At 36.9% G+C, this 18,347-nt stretch overlaps 1 protein-coding gene across 2 annotated transcripts in view; it reads right to left on the reverse strand.

The window, feature by feature from the left end:
- SLC26A8 (solute carrier family 26 (anion exchanger), member 8) overlaps positions 1-18,347 on the reverse strand; it is a 61,829-nt gene that overhangs the window by 28,561 nt on the left and 14,921 nt on the right. Inside the window, exons 3-6 of one of the 2 annotated variants that reach the window (XM_012720567.1) lie at positions 15,646-15,762; positions 13,732-13,913; positions 5,057-5,221; positions 3,892-4,041 (exon numbers count right to left, since the gene is read on the reverse strand). In XM_012720567.1, the coding sequence (XP_012576021.1) occupies positions 3,892-4,041; positions 5,057-5,221; positions 13,732-13,913; positions 15,646-15,762 (614 nt within the window). The remainder of the gene's footprint in view (positions 1-3,891; positions 4,042-5,056; positions 5,222-13,731; positions 13,914-15,645; positions 15,763-18,347) is intronic. The other variant, XM_012720574.1, reaches the window with a different exon arrangement.

Raw genomic sequence — 18,347 nt, forward strand, 5'->3', positions numbered from 1 at the left:
CAATGAAATCCTAACAAAAATCCCAATGGCATTCTTCAAATAAATAAAGACTACTAAAATTCATATGGAACCACAAAAGTCTCTGAATAGCCAAAGCTTTTCTGACTAAAAGGGAGAGAATGCAGGTATCATACTTCCAGACTTCCAACTATACTACAAAACCACAGTAATTAAAACAGCATGACACTGGACAAAAATAGACACACAGACCAATGGATTAGAATTAAGAGCCCAGAATTAAAACCATGCATTTGTAGATTAATATAGGACAAAGAAAAAAAAAGTATATACATTGGAACAAAGATATTTTTTTGCCACATGCAAAAGAATGAAACTTGCCACTTTCTCATACCATACACGAAAATCAACCCCACTCCCAAAAAAACTAGAATACAAAACCTAAAGCCATAAAATACACAGAAGGAAACATAGGCAAAACACTCCTTGACATAAATCTCTGAAGCATCTTCATAGACTTAGTCTCTGGCAACAAGGAAAACAAAGAAAGTAAACAACTGGGACTATATTAAACTAAAAAAATGTCTGTACAATGAAAGAGACAGTGACTAAAATAATGAGACACCCTACTGAATGGGAGAAAATATTTGTATACCATAAAACTGGTAAGGAGCAAATAACAAAGATCTATGTAGCATTTATAGAACTGAAAAAAAGCAAACAAACAACTCAATCAATAAATAGGCAGAAACGCTAAATAGGCATTTGTCCAAAGAAGACATACAGATGGCCAGTAGTCATATGTAAAAACGCTCATCATCACTATCATCATGGGAATGCAAATCAAAACCACAATGAGATAACATCTCACATCTATGAAAATAGTTCATATCAGAAAAATTTACAAACAAGACTGGCAAAGGTATGGAGAAAAAGAGCCCTAATACTCTACTAGTGGAAATTTAGACTGGTACAGCCTTTATGGAAATAAGTGTGAAGATTCCTCAAAAGACTAAAATGGATTTAACATATGACACAGCCATTCCACTCTGAGGTTTCTATCTAAAGAGCACAAAAACACTAATTCAAAACCTAAATACCCCAGAATAGATGAGTGGGTTAAGATGTGGTCCCTATACACCATGGAATACTACTCAACAATCAAAAGATAAATGCATGCCTTTTGCAATAACATGGGTGGAAATGGAAGGGATTGCTAAGCAAAGTGAGCCAGGAGGAGGAAAATAAATAGTGAATAGTTTCACTTTTATGTGGAATCTAGAGATACCAAACAAAGGATCAAAGATAAATGGAAAGGCTGACACTTGAAAGTAGCCCATATATCTGAGACACTCAGGAGGGGAAGGAGAGGGGCAGGGAGCGTAGAGAAGGGCAGGGAGGTGCGTGCAGAGCAGTGTGGAGGATGACTGTGGGCACTCTGGTGGTGGGAAGACTATGGTGACTGCACCTGACGGGAGAAATGCTATATTGTGAAAAAATAGACAAGGATGTTCAAAAATTAATTAAAAAATATATTTTAAAAAGCAAAAAGAAACCTGTCACATTCATAGAAGCAAAGAATAGAAAAAAAATGGTTGCTAGGAACGGGGCTGTGGGAGATTGAAGAGGGTGGTGGTAGATAAGGAAAGGTTGGCAAAATTTTAGCTATAAGCTAAATAAAGTCTGAGGATCTAATGTAACACATGGTGACTAGTTAGCATTGTGTTATATAATTGAAATCTGTTAAGAGAACAGAACTTAAATGTTCTCACTGGATGGATGGATAGATAAAATGAGGTGATGGGTATGTTAATCACTAGAATTCTCTCATAATGTATTTGTAGTATATAATGTATACATATATCAAATCACCATGATGTATACTTTAAATAGCGCACAATTTTATATGTCAATTATTCCTTAATAAAAATGAAATTAGAGGAAGAGTGGGCAAGCTGATGCCTATGTCACAGATGCCATCTGCTGGTGATTCCAAAGCTTCAGCATCCTAATCGCCAGAGCAGGGCTGGTGTTCTAAGAAAGGGAGAGATTGCCCCGACTCCACCTCCCCAAGCCCCAAAAGCACATTGTCTTAAAGGAATCAAGAACATGTACCTCCATAAGTAGACAGCAGTTACGAGACAAGAGGTTAATCTCAGTTACCAAAGTGATTCCATATTCTTTTACTCATGAAGAATATAGAACTGTTAGTAGAAGATTGGTTATACTGTGGCAACATACAAACCATGAGATCTTAGGGTCTCAACACATAGATTTTTTTTTTGTCTTGCAAACCACATTATGGGTCAGTGTTTCTCCAGGGCTGTATCTTTGTAAACAGTGCATCAGGGACCCAGACTTATAAGAGCTGGGCCTCTCCTCTCTCAGAATACAGTCACTATGAATACCATACCGGGGGAGAAAGAACTTGGGGACTCACACCTAGTCTTCTATGCTTTGGCACAAAAGTTACAATGGTCTTGCCTAACTACCAGGGAGGATGGGAAACACAGGGAACACAGGGATATTCGGTGAACTTTAATGTCTCTGCCACAGAACACTTTTTTTTTTAATAATATAACAGTTTATTTTTACATCGTTTTGTACATTTTTTTAAAAATCTCAGTTGTAATCCCCATGGGTTTCCCATCACTGAGTCACCCGTGTGCCATCACCATAGTCCTGTGCACTTCCCTCCCCCCCCCCCATTTTTGATCCCATTCCCCACTCCACCCCCACAAAATATCTCTGGTATATGGCTGTTCATTATTCTTATTATTTTCTCGCCTGGTCCACTATACTCCTGCTATGAGCGAAACCATCCGGTATTTTTCTTTCTCTTTCTGGCTTATCTCACTAAGCATGATCTTTTCCAGCACCATCCAAGTTGCTGCAAAAGACATGTGACAGAACACTTCTTAAAGGGAAAATTAATTCTCATGGACACCCAAGGAGTTAGTGATGCTAATATGAGGAATGCTGACTCAAAAACCTGAGCTTTATTTATCCAAGTATCTGTACTATTGTAAAAATGTAAATTATAACTTCAAAGATTAATTTTACCAGATTTTTTAAAAAAGAAGCAAGAAATAGTATCATTAGAAAGAGGTGAGCCCCAGCTCTTGTCCCTTACTAGTGACAGGGGTTAGGTGATGTATTTAACATCTCATCTCTCTCAATTCCTTTATTGTAGCATAGGAGAATAAAAGATTGAACATGTGTTTATAAAACAGAAACAAAACCTCTATGTAGAAGATGGGAGTTAAACAATACATGTCTGCTGTATATTTGAAAATATTAACTAAAATCAGAAGTATCAATTGAAGTCCATTTTGTGGCAGTGCAGTTATATTTTTCCTCTTCATTTTTCAAAATTGCTAAAATGAGCCTGTAATATTTTCAGAAGGAAAAAAACTATTTCTGATATAAAAAAGAGATAGTAGATAATAGTAGTTTGAAAATGAGCATGTTAGGGTTATCAAAACAAAATGTATTCAGCCTTGCCACAATTCAATATATATAGTTTTTAATGCTTTTTTTTTTTAAAAGATTTGTTTATTTATGCATACAGAATGGGGGTACAGACCAGTGGTGTGGGGTGTGAGAGGATTAACCAGAGAGAGTGGGAACAGAACAGGCAGATGTACTGAAATGCATTGCTGAGGGGAGCAGTGGGAGAGATAGCAGAGGTCTGCTGCACCATGTGGGTCAACTCCCTGGCCGGGGTTCGAACTCATGCTGCATCGGTTGTAGAGAGCTTTACAGTGCTGTGCTTTAAACCCAATGTGCCAGCAGGGAGGGCCCAAATGCTTTTTTTTTTTTTTACAATCTCTTTTGAACCTGTCCCTGCCTGGGTTACTTTCTTTTTATTTTTTAAAAGATAGATCTTTAAAATGATTTGAACCAAGAATCTGGGGGCATCAAAACACCTACCAGAATAATTTCCATGGGAAACTCCAAGGGATACTGGTTGAAGGAAATTCTGATACATTTGTTTATTCTCAGAGCCACAACAGTAGTTAGAAATAGTAGGATGCTGGTAGAATTAGCTTTCGGGAGAGCTATACAGTAGTTAATTATGTTCTGAAAGAAAATAAAATTACAGAGACTAAGAAAGATATACAACAGTTGCCTAAATCTATATAAAAAGATCTTTATGATGTTGTAAATCATTTAAAATATTTTGTATGTTTCTTCTTATCTGTATATACAGGATGTTTTGAATAATGTTCATTTGTCAGGAGAAATGTGAAAAATAAACTATGTTGATACTGTCTGTTTACATTAAAAAAATCTTTATGAGCATTACTAGTAGTAATGTTACTACTAGTGAGAGGTGTGGATGGATACTTGTTTTTTTTTAAGTTGAAAATGAGATATTAAAAAAAGTAATGCCCAGAAAGGAGAGAATACACCTATATATCTTAATGTGACAGGAAAAACCCTAGAATTTTGTTTAGTAACAATCTTTGTTAATTTTTCTGGACCATTCATGCCCTTGTGCTTGGCTCCTATACTCTTCTTGCATTTAGGGAGTACTTAGCATTTTATATTCTGAGATTTTTTGGGGGGGATAAAGATTTATTTATTTATGCATACAGAACTGGGATACAGGCCAGAGGTGTGGGGGCAGTGAGAGGATTCACCAGAGACAGAGTAGGGAGTAGAGCAGGCAGACTGATCTAGTACACTGCTGAGGGGAGCAGTGGGCAAGGATCTGGTGTGCCATGTGGGTCAGTTCCCTGGCCAGGGATTGAACTCAGGTTACAGTGGCTGTGGATAGCTTCCTAGTGCTGCCACCATGGAGGACCCTATTCTGAGTGGTTTTAGGATCCATGTCTGTTATCAGGTGTTTCATGGATACAGTGTCTTAAAGACCAAATTTGACTATAGTTCTTGTTAGTTGAAAAGGCCAGGGAAATACAACAAAGAACATGGCCCACAGGCCAGTGAATCAAGATCTGAGTCTGGAAGAGAGAACTTCTAGAACCCTCTTGACCCAGTTGCCTATGCAGGAATCTCTCCACTCGGCTCTACTTCCTTTGAGAAGCAAGGAGAGAAGCATTCAGAATTCTGGGTGAGAGTGGAAAATACTCACATGGAAAAAGGAGACAGGACCAGCATGGAAACTAATCGTAATCCCGAAGATGAAAGTCAACTGAGACAGGATAATGTGTAATGCCGTGGCAGCCAGGTAAGCGCTGATTACAGCCTCAGGAAGGTAAGTGGCAATGAAGCCAAAACCTAACACGCCCATTGATAACTGCAGGGGGTTCAGACGGGAAAGAAAACCAGAGTGAAGCAGAAGGTCATCAAACCAGCAATTGCAACAACTAGACGCACACCAGAAAGTTTTGACATTAGATTAGGCCCCTTTGATAACGCTCTGTCTCTCCCTAATCAACCAAAGTGATGAGGTAAGGTAGGTTCTCGGTGTTGATTATGACGCTCCTCACTGCCTACTAGACCACACTAGAATGAAGCAGTTAGGCTTAAATTCTACTGTGGGGTTAGCAGTGACAAAATGCTAAGAGCAAGCTTCTCTACCTATTCAAGGCCCCTTTCATTAGCTTTGATAACCCCTTACAGGAGATGTTAATATCCTTGCAGGAATGTAGTTTTTCACAAAGGAAAATTTTAAAAACTGGGTTGCAGGTTCAAACATCTTAGCCTTTGACTCTTAACTAAGAATGATGCAATTCAATTTATGTTTCAGGATTTTATATCCTGAAGACGTGAAGAAGTATTTTAGATGAACATATACACGTATATTCTAGAAATATATTTTAAAATCTTCTCTAATGTATAATAAACTCTATACACACATACACACACACACACACACAACAAAAATCTAGAAGGATTAGTCACTTGTGGAGCTAAATGGGATTAAAGAATGAAGGGAACATTTGCATACTTTTGAATTTTAGCTACAATATTAGGGTCCATTTCAAAACTGATATTATGGTCAGGTGGTCTATAATTTTTTGAATTTTGAAGTGTCTTACTAGAATCTAATATTAAGTTTTAAGAAAATTGCACATATATTTAAAGAGAAAGTAGTTTCTCTTTTTTTATGCAATGTTATGTACTATAGACATTTAAGATTTTTTTTAATTATTATTTCCTACTTATTTTAAATTCTATCTGTTTTGATATAGGTCTGTTAAAATATTCCATTAGCATTATAGATTGGTCCATTTCTTCTTTCAGTATATATTTTGATGCTTTGTTTTTATGCTTTGACTTTTTCCCAAACACATGTGGTTTATAATTGTTATATCATCACAGGCTTTTTAATTTAACTACCAAAGAGTATTCCTCTTTATCCCAAAATTTACCTTTTCCTTGTACAATATTAACACCTCTAGTCTAACTTTGCTTCTATTTTGGCTTATGGTTACAAGAAAAATATTTTCCATGTGTTTAACTCAATGTAATTTCATTTTCAACTTTGCTAGTTCTTACTAAATATAGTCACATTTGTCTTTACTATATAAACTTATCCTTTCATTAGTTATAGATATAGTATTTTTAGTACCCAAATGAGCCATATTTCATGAGTTATGTTTGTTTTTTCCCCCCTTTGTTTCTTCCTTTTACCTTCCTGGCTTCTATTGGATTGACAATACTTTTTAGTCTCCCTATGATGTCTTTTCTAACTTGGAAGCTATTGATACATTTCAGTTCACTTAATGGTTGTCCTTAAAGTGAAAAATCTATTACTTTTCTTAAGAATTCTACAGTTATTTGAAATTTTAATATTTCTAAATACAAATTTCAGCATGGATTAACTACTGAGAAACACTTCTCACTTCTCCCCACTTCATTGTTTTTTAGAATTTGATCTTAAAATTTTAAATGAGTAAATTATTTCCTTGAAAGAAAAAAGAGGGTAGGCTAAGAAAACTAATAGAGCCCAATGAAGAAAACGAAAATTCCACTATTGTCCTCTCGTCATCGCTTATTGCAGTAGGAACTCTCAGAAAACAAGCAAACAGAAAAGTAAATTCTTGTTATTAGAAGAATAAATCTTTTCGCTTTTGAAGTTGTTTTGTTTTCAAAGCTTCCAGTCATCTTGACACTGTTACCACTTAGTCTCCTGTCATCACTGCCCAATGTACTTCTCAGGTCAATCTGCCTCCTGCTTTTTGTGTGATTGGCTGAGTCCTACTTGAGTGCTTATGTCTGAACCCCTCTTTTCCACCATCTCTGCTGATCTGTGTACACAGTCTCAAGAGCTCAATAAAACTCCTCTTTCACAAGGTTTGGTGAAAAGCATGATACCTGGAGATGGCAAACTTGATTTCAATCCTGGCTGTCACTTGCTGATTGAGTTTGGATTCATTAAGTAAATTCTCTGAGCTTTTATTTCCTCATTTATAAAATGGGGGTAATACTCAACATACCCTGTTATATCTGAATTACATACATGAACATTATATACAAAGTAAAGCACTTAAGTCTGGTAACAGTGACATATGCAAATGCTCATCATTAATTCACACCATCCCTTCTTTCCACATTATAAATGGCAAATATCTCTCGTTAATCACAGAATTCTTCCGTGTCTTGCTGTGAGGTGACATCAGAATCTGTGTTAGCATAATTTTCTAGGCAGCCATTGTTATTCAGTCCGAGTTGACCTGTGACATTAAACTTCTCTGCTATTCTTTTGGAAAGCACTCCTAAATGTTCAATGAATAAAAGAAAATCTCCATAAATAGTAATTTCCCTCCCAGACAACTCTAACTCACTAAAGGTTATTTCTTTACTTCATATTCTTTTGACACAGAACTCTTTGCTCATATGGAACTGGGGTACAGGCCAGAGATGCGGAGGGTGAGAGGATTCACCAGAGACAGAGAGGGGAGCAGAACAGGCGGATCAACGAAGTACACTGCTGAGGGGAGCAGCGGGCGGGTCAAGAGAGGTCTGCTGTGCTGTGTGGTCACCTCGGGGGCAGATGGGGATCAACTCAGGCTGAAGTGGCTTTAGCTTCTTAGTGCTATGCTTTAAACCGCTCCACCAGGGGGGGGGGGGACAATATTTGCTTTTTAATATTATCTGGAGCACACATTCTGGAAGCTGACAACCCTGAATCAATCACAGTTTGGGATCTTACTGGTTACATACCTTAAGTAATTCACTTATCCTTTCTATATCTTTGCTTTAAAATAAGGACCCATGATGACTTTCACCTACATACAGGGGGATATTGTGAGGATAAAATGATATCATACATGTAAAGTGCTTTGAACAGTGGCGAACCCATCACAACAGACGTTATGTATTATTTAATTCAGACTTTTAAAAAGTTTAACTTCAATTATTATACATATTTGTATAGAGAGATGCAGTTGTAAGAAACAATACAGAGAGATCCTGTGTACACCTTATCCAGTTTCCCCCCATGGCAACATCTGGCAAAACTGTAGTACAATACCCCTGATAGGATATTAACATTGATGCAACCAAGATACAAAATAATTTCATCACCAGGTGGATCCTTCTTGTTCTTTTATAGCCACACCCACCTGCCTCTTACATCCCACCACAATCCACAACCTCCATCCTCCTTCTTCCACCTCCATCCCTACTCTCTGGCAACAACTAATCCGTTCTCCTTATCTATAATTTTGTCACTTCAAGAATTTATGTAAATGGAATGATCAATATTTAAACTTTCCAGTAACCAATTTCATTCATGTTTGCTCTTCACCATTTTCTTCCTTCTGCTTGTTTTGGCTTTGGTCTATAAATTTTCTCTCACACTGCTTTAAACCATACAAATTTTGGTATGGTTTATTTTCTTTTACTTCCATGTATTTTTAAAAACATTTCCTTTTTTAGTTCCTCTTTGATCTATGGATTATTTAGAAGTAGGTTGCCTAGTAGCCAAGTATTTGAAGGTTTCTTGTTAACTTTGTTATTGTCAATTTCTACTTTGATTCTACTCTGATGGTTTCAATTTTTAAAATTTGTTTTAGGTTCAGTATATGGTCTACTTGATAAATGTTCCATGGGTCATTGAAAAGAATGTGTATTCTGCTGTTATTGGATGAACTGTTCTATAATTGCCTCTGAAATCCTATTGCTTAATGGTGTTGAAGTTATTTTTTTCCTACCCCTGACCACTTTCTATTTACTCCTATTAAATATTAAGAGAGCGGTGTTGAAGTCTTCAACTCTAACTGTCAATCTCATCAGTTTTCATTTCACATATTTTGTAGTTTTGTTTGGTACATACACCTTTAGGATTGCTGTCTTTTCGGTAAACTGAATTTTTGTTGTTGTTATCATTATGTTGTTCCTTTCTACCTATGGTAATTTTCTCAATTCTAAAGTCTACAAATTCTGGTATTGATATAGTCAATTCTACTTTCTTTTTATAAACATTTGCATACTATGTCTCTCTGCTTTGCTTTTAAGCTGTCTTTATCATTATATTTTATATTTCTTATATGTGGCACATAGGTAAATACAGCAGTCTCTATTTTTAATTTAAGTGTTGGTATGTTAAGGCATAAATCTGTAATTTTTCTTTTTGTCTGGCACTTTCCTTTTTCCTGACTTCTTTTGTGTTACTTGAACATTTCTTAGAATCTCATTTAGCTGTTGCATATCCCTTTGTGTAACAGGTCCTCAGCATCATTTTTTTTTTAAAGATTTATTTATTTGTGCATACAGAACTGGGGTACAGGCCAGAGGCTCAGGGGCGGTGAGAGGCTTCACCAGAGACAGAGTGGGAAGCAGAACAGGCAGATCGACGAAGTACACTGCTGAGGGGAGCAGCGGGCGGGCCAGGAGAGGTCTGCCGTGCCATGTGGTCACCTCTCAGGCAGGGGGGAATCAAACTCATGCGGAAGCGGCTTTAGATTCTCGGTGTTGTGCTTTAACCCGCTGCGCCACCAGGGAGGGCCTGTTCAGCATCATTTTATTACAACGTTGATGAAGAAAAAAATATCCAGCTGATGCTGAACAAAATATGTAGATCTCATAACATTATATCTTAAAGTAACATTTTTAAGACTCTCTCTCTATATATATATTGATTAAATTGAGAATTTTTACATGAGAAAAAGTGGCTTTTCCAGGTTTTTCATTATAAATATGACTAACTTACCACAGTCCATTGGTATCAGTATTTTACCAATTTCACATGTAGAAAACTTATCTCCCTTTATGTTTTTCTATAAAAGTTATCTTCAATATTTCTTCTATATTCATTTTTAAGGCAAATGTCACTTTATTTATTTATTTGCATAGAAGAACTGGGCTATAGGCCAGAGGTGTGGGGGAGGTGAGAAGATTCGCCAGAAACAGAGTTAGGAGCAGAAAAGGCAGGTTATTGAAATACACTGCTATGGGGAGTAGCAGGCAAGACAGGAGAGGTCTGCTGTGCTATATGGGGGTTAACTCCCTGATCAGGGATCAAACTTAGATCATAGCAATGACAGCACTGAGACTTAACCCCTACGCCACCAAGGAGGCCCTTCCATATACATCTTGAACTACATCGGACATTGTTATAATTTGTTTCAATCATTAGATATAATTTAGAAAACACAAGAGGACAAGACAAGGAAAATAAATTTATCATTAGTTTTACTCTTTCCATTGCTTTTCTTCCTTTCTGATATTCCAAAATTCCTCCTATTATCATTTCTTTCTGTTTGGAAAATTTCCTTTCTTTAAAGGTAAATCTGTTTATAAATTTTCTGTTTTCCATCATCTGAGAAGGTCTTGAATTTGTCTTCATTCTTAAAGAATATTGTCACTGAGTATTTGATTATCGATTGACAGTTCTTTTCTTTCAACAAGTTAAAAATATTGTGCAACTCCTCCATTGTTTCTGGTAAGAAATCTGCTGTCATTAGAATTACCATTGATAAAATGCTTCTCTCACTTCTTTCAAGATATTTTTCCCTTTGTCTTTAAGTTTTCAAAAGTTTGACCCTGACTGTCCTGTTGTGGATTTTTATGGATTTATCTTGCTTGGAATTTTTCAGCTTCTTGCACTGTAAGATTATATATTTTGCCAAGTTTGGGTTAGTCTTCAGCTATTATTTCCTCAAAAAATTCAGACCCATCTTTCTTCACTTCCCTTTTCTGTGACTCTTAGAAAACAAATATTAGGTCTTTTGTTACAGTTACTCCTGTCCCTGAGACTTTGGCCTTTTTCTCTCATTTCAGATTGCGTGATTTCTATTATTTCTTTAAGTTCGTTGATTGAGTCTTTCTTCAATCTTCTCCATTTTGGGTTGGGCCCATCCTTTGAATTTTTAATTTTGGCTATTCAATTTTTCAATTCTAAAATTTCCATTTGGTCCCCCTTTGTATTTTCTATTTATTTCTGAGACTTTCTATTTGTCTTCTGAGATTTTCTATTTTTTCACTTGTTTCAAGCATGTTCATAATTGCTCATTGAAGCATTTTTAAGATGACTGTGGCTAACTTGACAGGACCTCAAGTGTAGCTGTCCGCCCTGGCTGATGTTGTGCATGGGTGAGCACACTCTCCACTAAGGCCCACAAACAAGCCAGCAGAGCACAGTGCACTCTGTCCAGCAACAGCTACAGCCCACTACCTTGTTTTTAGCAGAAACTGCAAGAAGCCCCAAGCCCGGTACAAACATGCACCCCACCCCCACATCGGGTATACTTCCTGTTTTTCCCCCATGGTACAAGGCATATCAGAACCTATATATGCCCATGGGTGGTCCTAATAAACAGACTCCAGGCTCCTGTTTCATTTTCTTCTTAACATTGGGGCGAACTTAGCGGTGGGATAGCAACAACAGATGACTACTTTAAAATCTTTGTAAGATAATGCTACCATCTCTGTCATCTCAGTTTTGACATCTTTTTTCAAGTTAATTGCAGACATGTGTGGGTACTATGCCATGAAATGCTGCATCTTATTTAAAACTTCTATTTAGCTTGCTTGTTTTGACAAAGCTGGGGTGCAAGGGGAAGGTGCCCCCTGTTACTGTCTGATAGAGGTAATGAGTATCAACTTCCACTGATATCTGAAGCAGTAGAGACTCTTCATTACTTTCAGGCAGGGGTGGGACTTGTGGCTCCCCATTCAGTCTGCACTAATACCATCCTGGTTGGGAGAAACAGGAATGGCTTTGCTTCTTCCCACATCACCTCCGGTGATACGACAGCAGAGGAGGCACTGTCCTCATTACCAACGAATGGTGATGCAAGACGACTCTTCATCAGGTTTTCAGTGGGTGCTCTTTGACCTTCTCTTACAACAACCCAACTGGGGGTGTGTTGGAATCTCATTACAGTTGGTTGAGGGAACTCTAGGCCCACTACTTGGCCTTTGTTGACATGAGTGGGGATAACTCCACAGATTTTTTCTTCCTGTTTGTCTGAAGCAGAACAGTTTTATATGTAAAGGTTTTCAGGTTTGCTATCCTTTCCTGGTCTTATGACAATAAAGGGCAGACTTTTAAAAATTTGTTTGTACCTGTTGGCATTTTGGATTTCTGTTTGCTTGGGTTTTTTTTACCTCCAAGTTTGAGATATATGAGGCAAAAAGAAAACCCCAGGAACTCACCCTGGTGTTGTTCCTTGGATCTGGAAGTTCCGAGCCAGTCTGCCTTCTTTCCGCCTTTCAGAGTCATCCTCTGTTTATTTTATATATAATGCTCCAAGGTTTTTAGTTGTTTTTTAGTTTTGCTGAGCAGGAGGAATTGGGAAAAGTACATTTATTCCATCTTCCTGGAAACAGAATATTTTCTCCTTTATTAGGTGAAAAAGGTTCAGAGGAGGGAAGAGAAGCTGCACAAGGTCATTTAGATAATTGGTTGCTGACTTACTTCCTGTTATTTAGTCTTATAAGATTGATTTTTTTTAAATTACTGGAATTATATCTTATTTTTTATTTTTGGTCTCTGTTGAAGCACCGAGTTAACTTCTCAGTACCTGGTGATTCTAAATTATTAATGCTTACTACATGACAGATTTGGTTAAGTAATTTATATGCATTTTCTTACTGAATCTTTAGAATTTGCAAAATGAACATTATTATTCCCATTTACACATGAGGAGACTGAAACCCACAAATATAATTTCAGTGAGCTCATATATCTTGTGTCAGGGCTGGGATCAAGGCCCTATGATAACTGTCTTTGCAGGTGCACAATATATCCTTACCTAACAAAAGATGATATTGGGGAAGATGAGTGAAAAAAAAACCAGACTGTGTTAGTTAAGAAGAAAGAAAAATAAAGCTGAAATATGTGACTTTAATCCAGTGGATGACTCTTTGATGTAAACTCTCAGAAGAAATTAAAGATATTGAAAAATTAAATTTTGATGTGTTACTAAGTCATTGATATTATTGTCCTTTAGTGGTGGTCCTGTAATTACAGGTGAAGGATTCCAGGTCTGATTCTTAATACTTACTAACTTAAAATGTAGCATCTTAGATTAGGAGTGTTTTTTTTTTTTAGGAGTGTTATTTTATGATCTTTAAAAAAATGTAAGTTCATGTATATAACTCTATAGTCCTAAGGGCCTTTTTTTAGTCATAGAGAAGGGATTGATGAGAATGTTCAGTATCCTAAATGAATGGTCAGTGATTTCTGAGGAGGGATTGCTGTCTCTGAGGAGACAGCTTTATCTATATATTCCACACATTTTCCAAAGATAAAATGCAGATATAACACAATCAATATTAGGGACAGTTATAAAGGACTCGTAGCTTATTCATTCACTCATTCATTCTTCAGAGGTTCAGAGACCCAGGTCCTACCTGAATAATCCCAGTCAGAAAAGTTGTGGATGCCATTGCACTCAATGATTTGTTATAGGCCGTAATGTAGACAGAGTCAGAAAAATCACCCTTAATGAACGTTCCCTGTAGCAGGTGGCCATTGTTGAAGGGGTAAGACTTCAGGACATTGATCATGAGTGCACTTACAAGGAAGAAGGTACCTATAAAAGATGATGTTTAAGCAGAAAGTAAGGTTTTAAGGCCAGGTAAACTGACAGATACTGACTAAAGCAAGGTATGATCTGATGGTGTATAGTCCTTGACCTGAGAACTTTTCTTATTGAGAAATGACCATTGAGAAGGCTGAAAGAACAGAGAAAATAACTCCAGTTCCACATACTATAACCAACTCCAACTTGGAAAATTCAGATCTTGTTGATCCGGTATTAACTTCTGCATTATGGGCATTTGGTGTAGGATTTATAAAGAAATTGATTGGAGGGCGCTCCCTGGTGGTGCAACCTATTAAAGTGCAGCACTGTGAAGCTGTCCCTGGCCACTGGCCAGGGAGCTGACCCACGAGGCATAGCAGACTTCTCCTGTCTCGCCCATTGCTCCCCTCAGCAGTACATTCAGAAGACCTGCCTGTTCTGCTCCTCACTCTGTCTCTGGTGAATCCCCTCACCCTCTGCTACTAGCCTGTACCCTAATTCTGTGTGCATAAATAAATCTTTGGAAAAAAGTTGACTAGAAATGTATATCAGCCTCAGTCACTATACCTGATCTTAGAGATGGTGAAAGCTGAGATAGCAGTGAAAGGATCAGATAACAAAGCTAGTCAATAGTAAGAAAAAGAAAAACCATGAATGAAAACAATCATGAAATATTTACTATGAGCAAAATGACAATGAGCTACACCTATTTCAAATATAACTTCATTTAATCCTCAGTTGACATGTATATCTACATGAACAAAAACCAATCTTATTTTTAAACCAAGTAATAGAAACAAAACTCTAAGAGCTCTCATTATTAGTATTTTCAGTGGCCTGGGAACTTGGAAAAAATGGGAACGAAATTATTTTCTTGGTTTAAATTACTATACAGTGTATATTTTAGTAAATATCTGTAATACTGTCCTCTAAAAAGAGAGTAATACTCCTAGTTTCATCCACATCTATTAGAAGAGGATGGTAATTCACCCAATATACAAACACATCTTGAGAAAAATTTGTGTTAGAATGATCAGTGTTGGTTGCTTGGATAATTATTCAGTAGAGAAGTCCAGACACAGGCACTTCATTGAGTGAATGTTGGCAATAGCTATCCTCTGAGACAACTGAGGAGTTTTGTAATTTGATTTCTGTGCAGGTTTACCTAGGTGAAATAACATGCTGACAGTATGGCCTCTAAGTAGTTGGTGTGTCTAACAGTCATTTCTAATTATAAATTAGTAGATGGACTTTTGATTCAGGGAAGGAAAGTGTTTATCCACTGGATTTTACTCCTTTAATTACCATGACAGCATTTTCTCATTGCAAATGAAATTGACACAATTATTGCAAATCAGGCCCATGGGGTTTGGCTATTATGAGTCTACCTGAAGATGGATCCACTTGGGAAGTATGGGCAAAACTGTTTCTGGGTCTTCCAGGTTGAGGGCAGTCAGAGTCCTTTGTGTGGTGATTTCACCAAGAAAAGTCCCTCTGTCCTTTAATTCCTTTGGGAAACAGCTTGCTGGACTGTTTAGTGATGACATTAATAATGACATACTACAAGTGTTCAGTTACTAAAATCTGAACATTCATCTTATGGGTAATTCTATCCATGGGATATCCAATCTTTTGCCTCCTTTCTATCTTATATATAGCTTTAACTTGGGTTCTGTAGCAGTAAGTAAATTATTGAGGTGGAGACTTCATCTACCTCCTGTGGTTCTAGTGCTGAACTCACCAATAGACATTTGATGACATGATCCAAAAATTACATAAATTACTGAAGAGCAGAAAGCTGCATAAGAGACATTGAGAGGAGGAATCAGTTGCCTTGCCAGCAAACTAAACGACAGTACTGAAAAGCAAGATAATTTAAGTAAGAAAAAGTAGCATTAAAGTCATCTTAAAAAAAAACTGTTAAGAATATTTAAAATAAAATAAAAATGATCATGTGGTAATACCTTGGTATCCAGCCCTTAATTAGCACCTTTTTAAATCAGCTTCTCCTATTTACCAATGTTTTCTATACCACAATTTTAAATCATTGGTCTAAACACCTTTCACTATGAGGTCTTCCTGCTACTCACGGAAAACCAGTATCAGAACAGTAGGTCTTTTCATTCCAACAGCTCAGAAGCAGCCCCACCCCCACCTCCAGTCTGGAAAGTTCAAGAGGGGCCTGGAAATCCTTCAGGTCTGAAGATGAAGCTGCAGAGTCAGGGAAGAATCACACTCAACTGAGGACTCAAAGTTGGAATGGTTCATTTCTCTTCCATTTGTCAATCACTAAAGTATCTTCTTTCAGCTCCTTCTTCAATTCTTACTTTCTTCTCTACGTAGTGCCATGAAAATTTGGAAATTTTAAAGCAATGGATTAATGTGCATGGTGTCATCCTTTGATGTCTCACGGCTTGAGAGAGACTCTTCAACTTACATCACCAGTGTGCTCATATGAATCCAGTTAAGAGTCCAGTGAATTGACTCATTATCTCTGACAAGTAAGGCTCCTTTTTTTTGTTATAGGAAAGTTCAAACATATAAAAATAGAGTATAACGAATTCCCATGTACTATTATCCTCTTCAAGAATGATCAATTCCTGGCCAATCTTATTTCATCTATGCCTCCACTCTTCTACCACTTCATATTATTTTTAATCAAATTCAAATCATCAAATTATTTCATCTGTTGATATTTTGGTCCATAAGAAGACCCTTTGTTAATTGAACTATAGCAAAATAGGAAATGTATGAAAAGATTACAGAAGACAATTGGGCCTCACCAGAGACTAGAGACAGAATTAAAAAGCCATCAGGGGGCCCTCCCTGGTGGCACAGCGGGTTAAAGCACTGCACTAAGAAGCTGAAACCACTTCCGCATGAGTTCGATTCCACCTGCCCCGGAGGTGACCACATGGCGTGGCAGAACTCTCCTGACCCGCCCGCTGCTCCCCTCAGCAGTGTATTTCATCGATCTGCCTGTTCTGCTCCCCACTCTGTCTCTGGTGAAGTTTCTCGCCGCCCCTGCACCTCTGGCCTGTACCCCAGTTCTGTATGTACAAATAAATAAATAAATCTTTAAAAAAAAAAAAGCCATCAGGACCCAAGATAAATATATCCCCCATACCCCTCTTTTTTTAATCCACACATTTGCATGGTTTCCAGTTTGGGGCTATTATGAAAAATATTGTCTATTTCCAGTTTGGGGGTATTATGAAAAATATTGTCTATTTCCAGTTTGGGGCTATTATGAAAAATATTGCTAAGAACATTCTTGGACATGGCTGGCACATAGATGAGATTATACCTTATGATATTTAACAGACTGTTTTCCACTTGGCCATACAATTTATGTTCCCATCAGGATTGTGTGACAACTCCCATCATCCACATCTTCCTTAGCATGATACTATCAGATTTTTAATTTTAGTGTTTGAGTTAGTGTGTAGCTCATTTGAATTTCAGTTTTAACTTCACTAATTACTCAGCCTAGCAAAGTTGTTTCTTTATAGACTTGTAGGGATATGTGTGTGTGTACTTTGTGTGTGTATATGTGTGTGTGTGTGTAAAACCTTAAGTCTTGGTTAAGTTGATGTGTTCCAAATATTTCTCCCATTTTGTGGTTTACTTTTCAATCTGTATGATGTCTTTGAATGAGCAGAAGCTCTTAACTTACTTATTTTATCAGTCTTTTCCTTTTAGGCTAGTGTTTTTTGTGTCTTACTTAAGAAATCATTTTTTACTTCAAGATCATGAAGATATTCTTCTATGTGTTTCCCAAAAACTTTTATTGCTTTACTTTCAACATTTAGGTCTTTAAACTATCAGGAATAGCTTTTTGTGTGAAATAGAGTTCTACAATTTTTTCCATGATGTTTCACATCATAGAGACACGTCTGATATACACCACATAACTTAGACAGTTGTATCTTTTCTGTTCCATTGACTGAATAGTCTTTGACATACACTGCTAATTACTTTTTTCATGAGTAAGTTTTAATCAATTTAGTAATCCCCACTATATTGTGAAATATAACATACAAATATAAAGTACATTAAAATCAATATTATGGTTAATGCATAATTATGAAGCCAACACACTTGTTACCGTGTTTGATGGCAGCTCCATCTCTCCCCACAGAGGTGCTCATTTTTCTGACTTTTGTGATAATTTTTGCTCTGCTTCTTTTTTATATAGTTTTTTCACTGGTGTATATATCTTACCCAATAAAGTTTAGTTTGGCTCACTTTTAGGACAACATACATTTGAAGGGGCATGCACTTGTACTATAAAATATCAAAACATATAATATTGTAAACCAACATTACCTTAATAGAAAAACAAATAGACAAAGGACTTGAGTGGGCACATCATCAAAGAAGATAGTAAGTAAAAATACATTAAAAAATGTTCAACCTGGGCCCTCCCTGGTGGCGCAGCTG

Source organism: Condylura cristata, unplaced genomic scaffold (genome assembly GCF_000260355.1).
Source record: "Condylura cristata isolate star-nosed mole 26May11 unplaced genomic scaffold, ConCri1.0 scaffold00001, whole genome shotgun sequence".
NCBI lineage: Eukaryota > Metazoa > Chordata > Mammalia > Eulipotyphla > Talpidae > Condylura > Condylura cristata.